The sequence below is a fragment of the Strongylocentrotus purpuratus genome, unplaced genomic scaffold, assembly GCF_000002235.5.
Source record: "Strongylocentrotus purpuratus isolate Spur 01 unplaced genomic scaffold, Spur_5.0 spur5_scaffold_10, whole genome shotgun sequence".
Taxonomy (NCBI): domain Eukaryota; kingdom Metazoa; phylum Echinodermata; class Echinoidea; order Camarodonta; family Strongylocentrotidae; genus Strongylocentrotus; species Strongylocentrotus purpuratus.
Window position 1 is genome coordinate 24,613,553 of NW_022145595.1, and position 11,715 is coordinate 24,625,267.

The 11,715-nt window shown below is 39.3% G+C and overlaps 1 protein-coding gene, 1 non-coding gene and 1 pseudogene across 3 annotated transcripts in view; 1 reads left to right on the top strand and 2 right to left on the bottom strand.

Moving 5' to 3' along the window:
• LOC115922019 lies at positions 1-196 on the bottom strand (annotated as a pseudogene).
• Positions 197-1,519: 1,323 nt separating this feature from the next.
• Positions 1,520-1,738, bottom strand: LOC115922017. The gene has a single exon (XR_004063278.1). It is a non-coding gene; the product is annotated as a small nucleolar RNA U3 (small nucleolar RNA).
• A 1,741-nt stretch (positions 1,739-3,479) lies between these two features.
• LOC100890483 (zinc finger CCCH domain-containing protein 13) overlaps positions 3,480-11,715 on the top strand; it is a 30,015-nt gene continuing 21,779 nt past the window's right edge. For both annotated transcript variants that reach the window (XM_003725872.3, XM_030979854.1), the window contains exons 1-4: positions 3,480-3,628; positions 4,957-5,007; positions 6,816-6,962; positions 7,784-10,154. In XM_003725872.3, coding sequence (XP_003725920.1) covers positions 3,611-3,628; positions 4,957-5,007; positions 6,816-6,962; positions 7,784-10,154 — 2,587 coding nt within the window. In that variant the 5' untranslated portion in view covers positions 3,480-3,610. The remainder of the gene's footprint in view (positions 3,629-4,956; positions 5,008-6,815; positions 6,963-7,783; positions 10,155-11,715) is intronic.

An 11,715-nucleotide genomic window follows, 5' to 3' on the forward strand; every position in this document is an offset into this window, starting at 1 on the left:
ACCACTCAGAATGCAAAGGAAGAAGAGGAACGGTCATCAATGACGACGAGCGAGTTATCGAGAAGATAACACTCGAAGTCCGCTTCGCGCTCAGAGGGAAACTCTACGGCTCTTCATCGTGGATAGGTGTGGGGACACTAGTGTGTCGTAAGAGAACGATACATACTATATAAATGATCCCTAAAAGTATGATCTTAAATTTTAAAGCAGAATCTCTTTAAATATATGGAAGAATTAAACATGATAAAATATGGTTTGTAACAAAAGGTCCCTGCGAAATACCGAATCGAGGGCCGGTAAAAGACATTTATACTTTATTGAAGAGTTACAACTTGTATCATAATAGTAATCAAAAAGTACTATCATTTTATATATGCCTCGATATTTTTTTTCGAAGATGAAGGTAAAGTGAAATCTTTGGTAGACGCTTGGAAGAGCTGGAGGAGAACACTGTTGTATGATGAATATTCATTAATTAATTATCATTCAAATTTGTTTTGAAAGCAACTGTCGGGATTGTGGAAGCAATTTATGAAAGGTCGATTGATTTGGTGTAAATATGTTAAGAGGTAAGAATGTCAGAGGTAATCATAATTTTCGCCAGGCTCCAGTAAGTTATGTAGTGTATTTGGTGAGGTTTCGGAATTGATTAACAAATCTACTCAATCTTAATGAAACTAATGAAAAGCACATGAACTTCACTCAGAAATGGGTATATTATGAGAGGACTACACACATAATATGGGTCATGACCCTTTGGTCAAAACACTTCAGCTATTTTGGTCATATCTGTCATATTTTTAATATAAAGGCATATAATAGAGCAATCCTTTTTAGGTGACATTTCTATTATGTCAGTCTACAACTGATATTTAAACAAAATGACTCGTAAGAACACAAACTATTTTTCACTTTTTACCAGAACTCGATCTTCGTTTTAAAGGTTTGATAAACTAAAGACATGCAGCCTGTCATTTAAAGCAAGTTGGTAGTTAACATAGTGGGGTTTCATCTGCGCAATTCCAAGTGTAACAGTACAACATTCCAGAGAGAAAATTTTTGAAAAATGTAGACATTTTAATTAAAAACTCTACAAATTCATGCTTTTGGATACAAACTAATATGAGGTTCTTGCCCTATAGTTGAGTTTCCAATCAACCATTCCTCAAATTTATAAAATATTGCAATTTAGGTAGCTTCGTTACAAAAAAACAAAATCGTCATTCCGTACTAAACGTACATATTTGAATTGAATATTTCAATAATGTAATAAATGGGCTAATGTGATTTTTTTATTTTTTTTTTAATTCAAAATGTCTTGTATAATATATTTCTCATTCAAGGTAGAAAGCTCCCTGGAAATGCCATTCCGTACCGTTGGGAATTGACCATTTTGGTCTTCACGGTGGGAGTGTTGTAGAAATGTGCATCTCCGTTGAGCACCAAGTAAAAATCAGTGCTCTCTAATTGTGTCTTTCAATGTACTATCTTACTTTTCATTTCATTATAGAAAAAACTAACCACTCAGAATGCGTTTCCCTCCTCCTTTTCCTCGCGAAGGAAGAAGAGGAACGGTCATCAATGACGACGAGCGAGTTATCGAGAAGATAACACTCGAAGTCCGCTTCGCGCTCAGAGGGAAACGCTACGACTCTTCATCGTGGTTAGGTGTGGGGACACTAGTGTGTCGTAAGAGAACGATACATACTATAGAAATGATCCCTAAAAGTATGATCTTAAATTTAAAGCAGAATCTCTTTAATTATATGGAAGAATTAAACATGATAAAATATGGTTAGTAACAAATAGTTTCCTGCGAAATACCGAATCGAGGGACGGTTAGAGACATTTATACTTTATTGAAGAGTTAAAACTTGTTTTAAAATAATGATTCAAAAGTAATATTTTTTTTCTGGCCTGGATGTTATTCTTAGATTAGGGTAAAGGTGAAATCTTTGGTAGATGCTTGGAAGAGCTGAAATAGAACAGCCTTATGATGAATATTCATGATATTGTTAGTCTTTGATACCAGACAATAAACCTGTTTCAAGTTTTCTCGATCCATTATAGGATGCCAATCGTGAAACCAAACATAGTTACCTATGCATCGATAAGTTGTCATAAGTATTAAAAATGTCCATATTACATTATTTTTGGACTGTAATTGTTTTTCGTAGTTTTTTTCCTCAGATCGAGGAAACTATTTTTTAATCGGAGTTGAAAAGAGAGGCTGGATCGGAACAGCTATATGATGAATATTCATGATTTTGTTAGTCTTTTTTACCAAACTTTAGCCGAATTCCAAGTGTTTTATTCTGTTATTTTGACGTTACTCCTGGATTTAACTAAGTTACATAAACATATCAGTAGATTGTCATCATGTAGTGCCTCATCTTACCGTACTGTGATCTATTTATTTTAATTCTAGATTGAGGTAAGGCTGATCTGTTTTTCCTACAATAAGCCAGCCGAGCATAGATCTAGAGAAAGAACTCATGGTGAATAGGCACCATGGTTTTCTTAGTCTTTTATACCAGACTTAAGTTGAGTAACATGAAATCATTTCCTCAGGGTTTCGAGTAGTCCAGATTCAGTCCGTTCGTTCTTTTTATCCCCCACACACAGCGCGGTCTCTCCACTGATCGCGCAATCCCCAAATTTCCGTCCACACGAACGTATTCAGGACCCAGATTTAGGGGAATGGCTAGGTCTACTTTCAACGTTGAGGGTGTGTTATTTTATCAGCTGATTGGGTGCGCTAAACGAAAACGGTACAGAGGCTGGACTAGGTTTCGAGCCGAAACATGTTTTTGTTAACATTAGCCTGCTTAGGCCTATGGCTGTTCATTGGCTTTTTTGAGGTCATATGGGTAAATTGTAATTGCCACCGATTGACAATATGCATGGTCTCATTTACTAGATAGTTTATTCCTCAGCACTACATCCTGACTTATGGATCCTGCTGAGTATCGTCGTAGAAGTAGAAGTATAATGAAATTATAATCAAGTAATTTATTTGGTTATTAGGAATTTTATTGGTGATATCATAATAACAACACCACAATCAGAGCAATTTCGTGTATATAGACTTATATCTGTATTAATTGTGGTTCTATATACCCAGGTCTATATACTGGAGTTCTGGACTAAAATTAGGCTAATTGGGCGACCTATATCATTCTAATTTTGAACAGCTATAGACCCTATATATATTTTTTTTCTTCTCCCTTTCTTTCTTTTTTCTTTCTTCTCTATAGTCTATTCTCTTCAGTATTTTCTTCTTCTTTCTCTTACCGGCCCTCATAATAGAGAGAGAGAGATCGAGGGGGATCGAGAGAGAGAGAAAGAGAGAGAGGGAGAGAGAGAAAAAGAGAAAGGGAGAGAGAAAGAGAGAGATAAAAAGAGAGAGAGAGAAAGAGAGAGAGAGAAAGAGAGAGAGAGAGAGAGAGAGAAAGAGAGAGAGAGGGAGAGAGAGAGAGAGGGAGAGAGAGGGAGAGAGAGGAAGAGCACTCGTTGAAAAAATATATTTCGCTGCTTCAAAACTATATTTGTGCGCGCGTGTACGTACATATAGAGCGTGCATGCAGCGTCTTCAGCCAATCTCGTAAACATGGCGTCCGACACTGAGGTAATTTTCTTACATTTAAAAATGTATTTTAATACGCTTGCATTGAATATAATTACATTGCCACTCTCTTAAATGAAAGTTTTGTAATGTAGCAATAAGTTTTCTGAATAGTTTTGAGAATTCTCAAGTTCATTGCAAATGTAAAGCCTAAAACTAAAGGCCCATTTTATTCGATTTAGAGTCTATTTCACGGGTGTTTTGTTCGACCGACGTTCTCGTAGCTAGACGTATTTCTACGTTACATTCAATTCCTGCGTTTGTGCGTTTTGCAATGCCAATGGAGCTGCAGTGCTATTCAATTCCAATGTTGACTCGATGTTACAGCCGCTAGCGCTAGCCGGCGGCTTAGAGAAGTATGAAGGGGTGACCAAAGCACGTAGAACTTTAGCTTAAATTTAGCGCATGTGCACAACGTTCATCTGATCTCATCGAATTTAACGTTACAGCCTCATTTTCCTTATAAAAAATTCTGCCTCAATTTTAGTCAAGATTAAGGACCATTTTTTATTTTTGCTGACGTTTTTTTGCATTAGCGCCCTGCAGTGCAGGTTTCGGGTTTAATACTGAACCGCCAAAGATTTATCGTTCCTAAATGTGAAAGTCTGTACAAGTCAATGTAGATCTAAGTTAGAGTAAGACCGCCAAACTTCGGACACTTAGTGACTTAAGACAAAACGGGGGAAAACATTAAATTCTTTTTTTAATTATTGAAAGATCAAATAGTCTATAGACCTACTATTATTGTGCAAATACTGTTTATGTATGTCATGAAAAGAAAATTAGTAAAGGAAATTGAAAACTAGAATTATTTACTTACCCGCCGAACCTTTTTTCATGCCAAGCTACAGATGGCAATATTCATTTTCATGTTCACTGTTTCAGAGGTACAGTAGTTTTCGGCCTGCAAAAATGTCTTTACCAGGATGAGCGATGACTTCCCCAAGCCCAAGGGACTTGTCGCTTGTCAAGGAAGTTGTGGGCTCATCATGACTGGTTTTGTGAAACACTTGGTGACTTAGCTTAGCCGACAAGTCACATTTTTTTCAGAAACTACACAAAATTTGCGATCTTTTGACAATTTCTTGAATACTCCTATCCAATTTTATTGATTTTTTTTAGAATTAGAGCACTCTCCTTGGCTTTGGTGGTGACAAATTTGAAATATTGCAAAATTCAAAAAAGCATGTCGTCTACATTGTATGAACTTTGGGCCAGGTCGCTCGTGAAATATGGCCACACTACCATACTATTTTTCTTCATATTATGGGATGTATTTTCTAAGTCACTGTCTGATATGTTAATTTTTCTCTTGTCATTCCAAATTACAGGATTTGGAATTAGAATCTCTAAGGTCTGCTGTACTTGCATCGCTGAAACCAGTAAGTACCAATGTGTTGTACACTGTATGTCCTTGTGTGTGTGTGTAAAATTTATATGGAACACAAATGAATTTTGAATATGAATGAATTTATGAATATTGCCAGGTGATATGAATTAATGATAAGATCGTGTCATTAAATTGTGTTTTATTTAAAAATCTACTTAAAATTGACTTTGGGACTCTTTGAATTCTCTTTTTCTTTTTCTTCTTTTCTGCCCCACTGTCTTCACCATTCGATAATTCAGACCTTCATTTCTAAGGAGCGCGATCGCGCCGGCGCTCCTACAGCGCTCCTAAAAAATAATCAGGAGAGTTGTTTACAGCGCTCCTTGGTTTCAATGTTTTCCTTCAGTTAAAAATCCCGTTTAGGGTGCATGTTTGTGGCCGATCGCACCGGCAAAATTGTCAAAAAATCGCCATTTTAAGCTTCTAGCAACTTGTCAGTCATTCTCCGAAACAATGCATGTCCTACTAAATATTCATGAACACTATAACTTCGTCACAAATTTCAACCACTTACATCGCCAAGCCTTCGATTAAGCGGGCGCAGGGCGCAAATTTGCGCTCATAAAACCACCAATTGCGCCCATATTCATCTAAAACTAGACGGCAAGGCGCAAGTGTTTGCTGTGAAAATGCGCCCATAAATTATTAGAACAGAAAAAATACACGAATGATTCGTAAAGGGCGCATTTTCACGGAAACACTTGCGCCTTATAAAAGCACTAAATACGAAGCTAGTAGAGAGCTCACGCGGCAAACTGTTCGTGATTCGGAATCACAAACAGTTTGCCGCGCAGGAGCTCTCTACTAGCTACGTATTTAGTGCTTTAATAGGCACATGTGTTTCCGTGAAAATGCGCCCCTTTGTTTACGTAGGCCTACGTACGATCAGATCATGCGATCGCTAGATGCTGCTGTGGCGCTGGCGCACGCATATACGTACGTACAAATGTATCGAAGGATCAAGACAACAAATCGTCTAATGGAGAAATAAACAAGCATTCAAATAGTCATTAGAGATCTGTCGAGGTTTGTTTGTAGTTCTAGTTTATTATTTCATCTTGAATAGAATTTAGAATTATCTTATTGATAAGTTAAGAACACCTACGATATTCTCGATCGTAGCTACTCTCTTTTTGCCAGCAGCCGACCTAGCGTTGTTTCGGCAGAAAGCTAGCCGGCCAGCTTCCCACGACGAACCTTTCGAGTCCCGGTAAAATTGCGCGCTGCAAAACTCCGAAACTGCATTGGTCTCGTTGAAAAACTCCAGCCCGCTCGCCTCACACGACGGACCATTCGTGGTATGGTGAGAGTGTGTGTGCGAGGTACGATTTTGGTTTCGGGAACGCACGTTACGCAACTTCTTCTTATTTCTTTGGTTATACAACAATTAAAAAGGCAATTTCTTCAAATTTGCTCCTACTGCCGAGAGTGTGTCGGGAGGTTTGTGTGTCTATTCATTTGCTCATCAACATCAATTTTCAAATTGAGCTCCTCACTCTTTCCAGGAGAGTTATTTGAGGAGCTCAATTTGAGCTCCTTGGCAAAACAAGGAGTGGGATTAATAGAGCTCCACCAAATTCTAGAAATGAAGGTCTGATAATTAGTTAGGAGACATACCACCCATCCCTGTAGCCATATCAATGTCCTGAAGTCAAAACATACAGGGGCCAGCTGTAAGTGCTACCAGATGGATTTTAGTAGATCAAGGAAAAAAATATTCCTGAGCCCCTCTGTATTTTGAATGCTGTCATTTATGCCACCATTTCTCATTCTAATGATGATTATATCTGCACCCCACAGAAACCACCATCGAACGAGGTGACTAAGTCTGCTGCCAGTGCTGACAATCCAGCAGGACCAGAGGAGGAGGAAGAAGATGAAGAAGAGAGTCTGAGACTTCTCAGACTAGCTGCTCTGAAAAGCAAAAAGGAAGATTCAATAAGCCATGTAAGTAACATCACAGTTGTCTTTGCAAAAAAAAGGGGAAAAATATTCTGTAGCTTCTTAGATCATACCAGATTCACATTGTATCAACATCATGAAATGAGAAGTCATTAATATTGAAGTTAAGTAGCAGACAGGTTGGCTACTGTTAATTTAGTGTGAAATATGAAAGTTTTACCAATCATTTGTATTTTTATGTTTGTATTTATATGTTTATATTTATCATGAAAACGCAACAGGCACCCATTGATATTGTTCATGTATTTGTAAAGTTATTATTAAAGGTAAAGACCAGTATTGGAAACGCCCAATTTCAAAAAATGAAATGGAAGCTCTCATTACCAATCATGTGAAAGAATATGTTTTGACTAATACATGATGATAAAAAATTTGCCGGGAAACCGCCTACTAATTCATATATTTGGTAAATTTGTTTCTCTCATGGTCTGTGAGAGATATAGGGTAGTCCCATATACATCTTTCTGTGTATAGTGCTTGTAACTTTACGAAGAATGGGCCAAATTTCTTATCATTTTGATGATTCCAGAACCTTGCAGATGCTAGATGCTAGATGATCAACCTTTTCTGATCGATTCCACAACGTTTCTTTCACAATGCAATCGCATGACCATAACTGGTCTTTACCTTTAAAGTGTTTTTTTTAACATAGAGCCGTATTAGTTCACATATTTTGCCCCATGAATAATGGGAACCCAGTCCTGTTATATCAAACAAATTTAGTCATTCTAAATTCCTAATATTGGCCTCAACTCCTGTAAATGACCATCTCTGATCTGAAATGTTTTTTTCCCTTTTGCTTGTAGGTTTCTACACCAGTCCCAGGATCTCCTGCCCAGCCGCCCAACAATCCACCACAGGGGCTCCCTCTACAGCCTGATCCTCTCCAGCAGGCAGAGGCAGGAGGGAGAAGCAATCTCATTACCATACCTCTCCAGGATACCACTGCTCCCCTCCAGCCTGCCTCTGGCATCAACAGTGCGGAGGACAGCGGGGTCAAGGAAGAACGCAGCACGAAGTTTAGCCGCTTTGAAAGCTCAGATTCTGAATCCGACTTGGACGAAGACATCTTGCTTCAGACGCCTAGTGACTCTGACAAAAGTGCTTTCAGTGCCTCGGGAAGTGAGAAGGAAGAGGATTCCGATGCTGATTCTTGGAGGACGCGATCGTTTAGTGAAGCTGAAAGCTCTTCCTCAGAAGTAGAAGCAGATAATGGCAAAAAGTCTCCTGAAGGTTTAAGCAGTAAGAACAGTGATGCAAGCGAAGGTGCTGAAAAAGATGCAAAAGGACGGAAAGAAATGATGAGTGGTAAAGGTGATCGCCAAGAAAAGGAAGAAAAGAAATCTGAGCGTGGAACAAGAAAGGACAATGTTAGGGATTGTAGAGATGGGGATAGGAGAAATCATAGAGACAGAGGAGAAGTAAGACATTCAGATTTAAGATCTCGACTTGGGAATAAGCCTAAGGAACGAGACAGAAAAAGGGACAGGGATGTCCGTGACACAAGGGACAAGAGGGATGATTATCGTAGTAGAGATGGTGAAAGGGAAAAAAGGACAGAGGAGAGACGCAGACGGTTTGAATCACAAAGGGGAGAGAGAAGAAATTCCCCTGGAAGATCACAAAGACATGTGTCTGATCGCTCTAGGAGACCAGACATAGCAAAGGACAGTATTGATAAGAAAGCTTTTGAGGCAAGGAGGCAGAAGTTTGCTTCTGGGAGTAGTGTAAATTTGAAAGATAAGAAAGTGACACTCAAATCCTCAGAAAATGGTGCATACATTCCAGCGAACAAGAGTATCATAGGTGCAAGTGACTTAGATAAGAAGGAATCGCAAACAAGTGTGGAAGGAGAAAAACTACCCACCAAAGATAAACCACCCACAGAAGGAATTGAAAGTGATATTTCTTTGTCTAGCGTGGAATCTGAAGTTGAATCTGAATCGGACTCTGATGCTGGAGAGGAAGATAAGAAAGAGAGTGAATCAGAGTCAGAATCGGGTTCCGATGAAGAGGTCACTCGTTTCAAGCGCACTTCCACGAAAAGTGATAACAAAGTATCATTGCTAGCACCTACACAGTCTCGCCTTATCACTTCAATGACTTTCCCTAAAGAAGGTCCACCGCCACTGCTTCCACGCAGAAGACCCAACGAAAATGACCGGAGTAGAGATCGCAGGGGACTGGATGACCTAGACAGATCCCGCAGGCCACTGGGATTTCGGGACCAGGGACGGGAACGCGACAGACGAGATCGCCTTCCAAGACACCTAGATAAGCAAGCGCAAAGCGGTAGTAGAGAGCCTAGAGACCGTTTAAGATTAGACACCCGCGAGTCAAGGAGGCATCCTCGAGATCCAAAGGACAAGCTTGATGAAAAAGATCTTGATAAGCAAAGGAAGCCTAGAACTAATGATGTGAATGAAAAAGATTTTGATAAGCCAATGAAGCCGAGAACTAATGATGTGAATGAAAAAGATTTTGATAAGCCAAGGAAGCCTAGAACTAATGATGTAAATGAAAGAGAACATAACATCAAAAAGAACCCCCGAGACATTGAAATGAATGAAAGAGTACCTGCTCGCAGAATTCCTAGAGACTCCAATTTAGATGAGAAAAGGAGCAGAGTCGTTGCAAGAGATGGTGATAGAACTTTGAATGAAAGAATACACCACCCTGAGCGTGACCCACACAGAAATCCTAGAGACGCAAATGTAGGAGAGAAATCGGAAAGAATAGTTCCGAGGGATGACAGGAAGGCTTTCAGCCGAAAGATTCCTTCGGCAAGAGACTTTGTTTCGGAAAGTTCGGACTCTGAAAGCGAAACGGCGAACCAGGCTTTGCGAAGTATAGTGAAAACTGACAAGGCTGAAGAAGATACCAAGATCAGTTTCAGGGACAGTGATAGATTACATAGACCAAAAGACATTCAAAAAGATGAACTAAAACAGAGGAGAGAGGAACTAAAACAGAGGAGAGAGGAACTTAAACAGAGGAAAGATGAACTAAAAGAGAGGAAAGACTCCAAGAGAGACAGGGGAACAAAAGAGAAGAAATCAAAGCATAAGCGTGATGTAAAGGAAAGAATAGGCAAAAGAAAACGAGATGTGGTAGAACGTGAGAGGTCAGACGATGAGCCTGCCAAATTGGACTCTTTTAGAGTCACTGTTTCTGAAGGTAGGAGCATAATGTTTTCTATGTTTTCTAATACAATCTAGTGTTACCCTAAATCTTACATCCTACTGTTGATAAATCTTTATCCTGTGTGAATCTAGATAATTTGAAATCAGAACGTAAACCTCCATGCTGAAATAGCCTTTCTTGTAAATGTGGACCAAAAAGTGAATTACTTAATCTGGCTTTTTTGTTTAGCAGGGGGTGTTTCATAAAGCTGTTCGTAAAGTTATGCTTGACTTTACAAACGACTTGTATATGAAGTGCCAGATAGGATGTCCAAAGTTTGTCCTGATGTTTTTACAAAGAGTGATTATATTTCCAATAATCTCAATAAAATTATGGCAAAAAAATATACTTTGCATTAAAAATGTTAGTTACAATAAGAATGTTAATCTACATCTGCACAGTTCAACTTTAGCTGATGCAGTCAAAAATGATTGAACATCCCATTTGGCTTTTCATATTTAATTCATTTGTAAAGTCCTGTGTAAGTTTACGAACAGCTTTGTGAAACACCCCCTGGACAACTTTGTATTACCAGTTGAGTGCTGTATTCACTTTTGTCAATTCAAAGTTTTGATATTTACTGCAGGGCTCGAATTACCCACCGGCAATCGGCAATTTGCCGCCATGCCCCTCTCACTGGCCGGAATGCCCTTTTCAAAATCGAACCGTTTACGGCCACAATATTTTAATCCACAAAAGTTTTGCCGACATTATAGTCATCGTAAGCCAACTCGACTTGTAATGTTCAAAAAGGTTTTGTTGCCCATACGGAGCTCTAAAAACAATGATAGTCGGCAAGGTTTTGTTGCCCCTCCGGAGCTCTAAAAACAATGATAGTCGGCAAGGTTTTGTTGCCCCTACGGAGCTCTAAAAACAATAATTACCGGAAGGTTTTGTTGCCCCTCCGGACCTCTAAAAACAATGATAGTCGGCAAGGTTTTGTTGCCCCTCCGGAGCTCTAAAAACAATAATAGTCGGCAAGGTTTTGTTGCCCCTCCGGAGCTCTAAAAACAATATTTATCGGCAAGGTTTTGTTGCACCTCCGGAGCTCTAAAAACAATAATTACGGGAAGGTTTTGTTGCCCCTCCGGACCTCTAAAAACAATGATAGTCGGCAAGGTTTTGTTGCCCCTCCGGAGCTCTAAAAACAATATTTATCGGCAAGGTTTTGTTGCACCTCCGGAGCTCTAAAAACAATAATTACCGGAAGGTTTTGTTGCCCCTCCGGAGCTCTAAAAACAATAATAGTCGGCAAGGTTTTGTTGCCCCTCCGGAGCTCTAAAAACAATATTTATCGGCAAGGTTTTGTTGCCCCTCCGGAGCTCTAAAAACAATAATTAACGGAAGGTTTTGTTGCCCCTCCGGAGCTCTAAAAACAATGATAGTCGGCAAGGTTTTGTTGCCCCTCCGAGGCTCTACAAACAATAATTATCGGAAGGTTTTGTTGCCCCTCCGGAGCTCTAAAAACAATGATAAGTCGGCAAGGTTTTGTTGCCCCTCCGAGGCTCTAAAAACAATAATTATCGGAAGGTTTTGTTGCCCCTCCGGAGCTCTA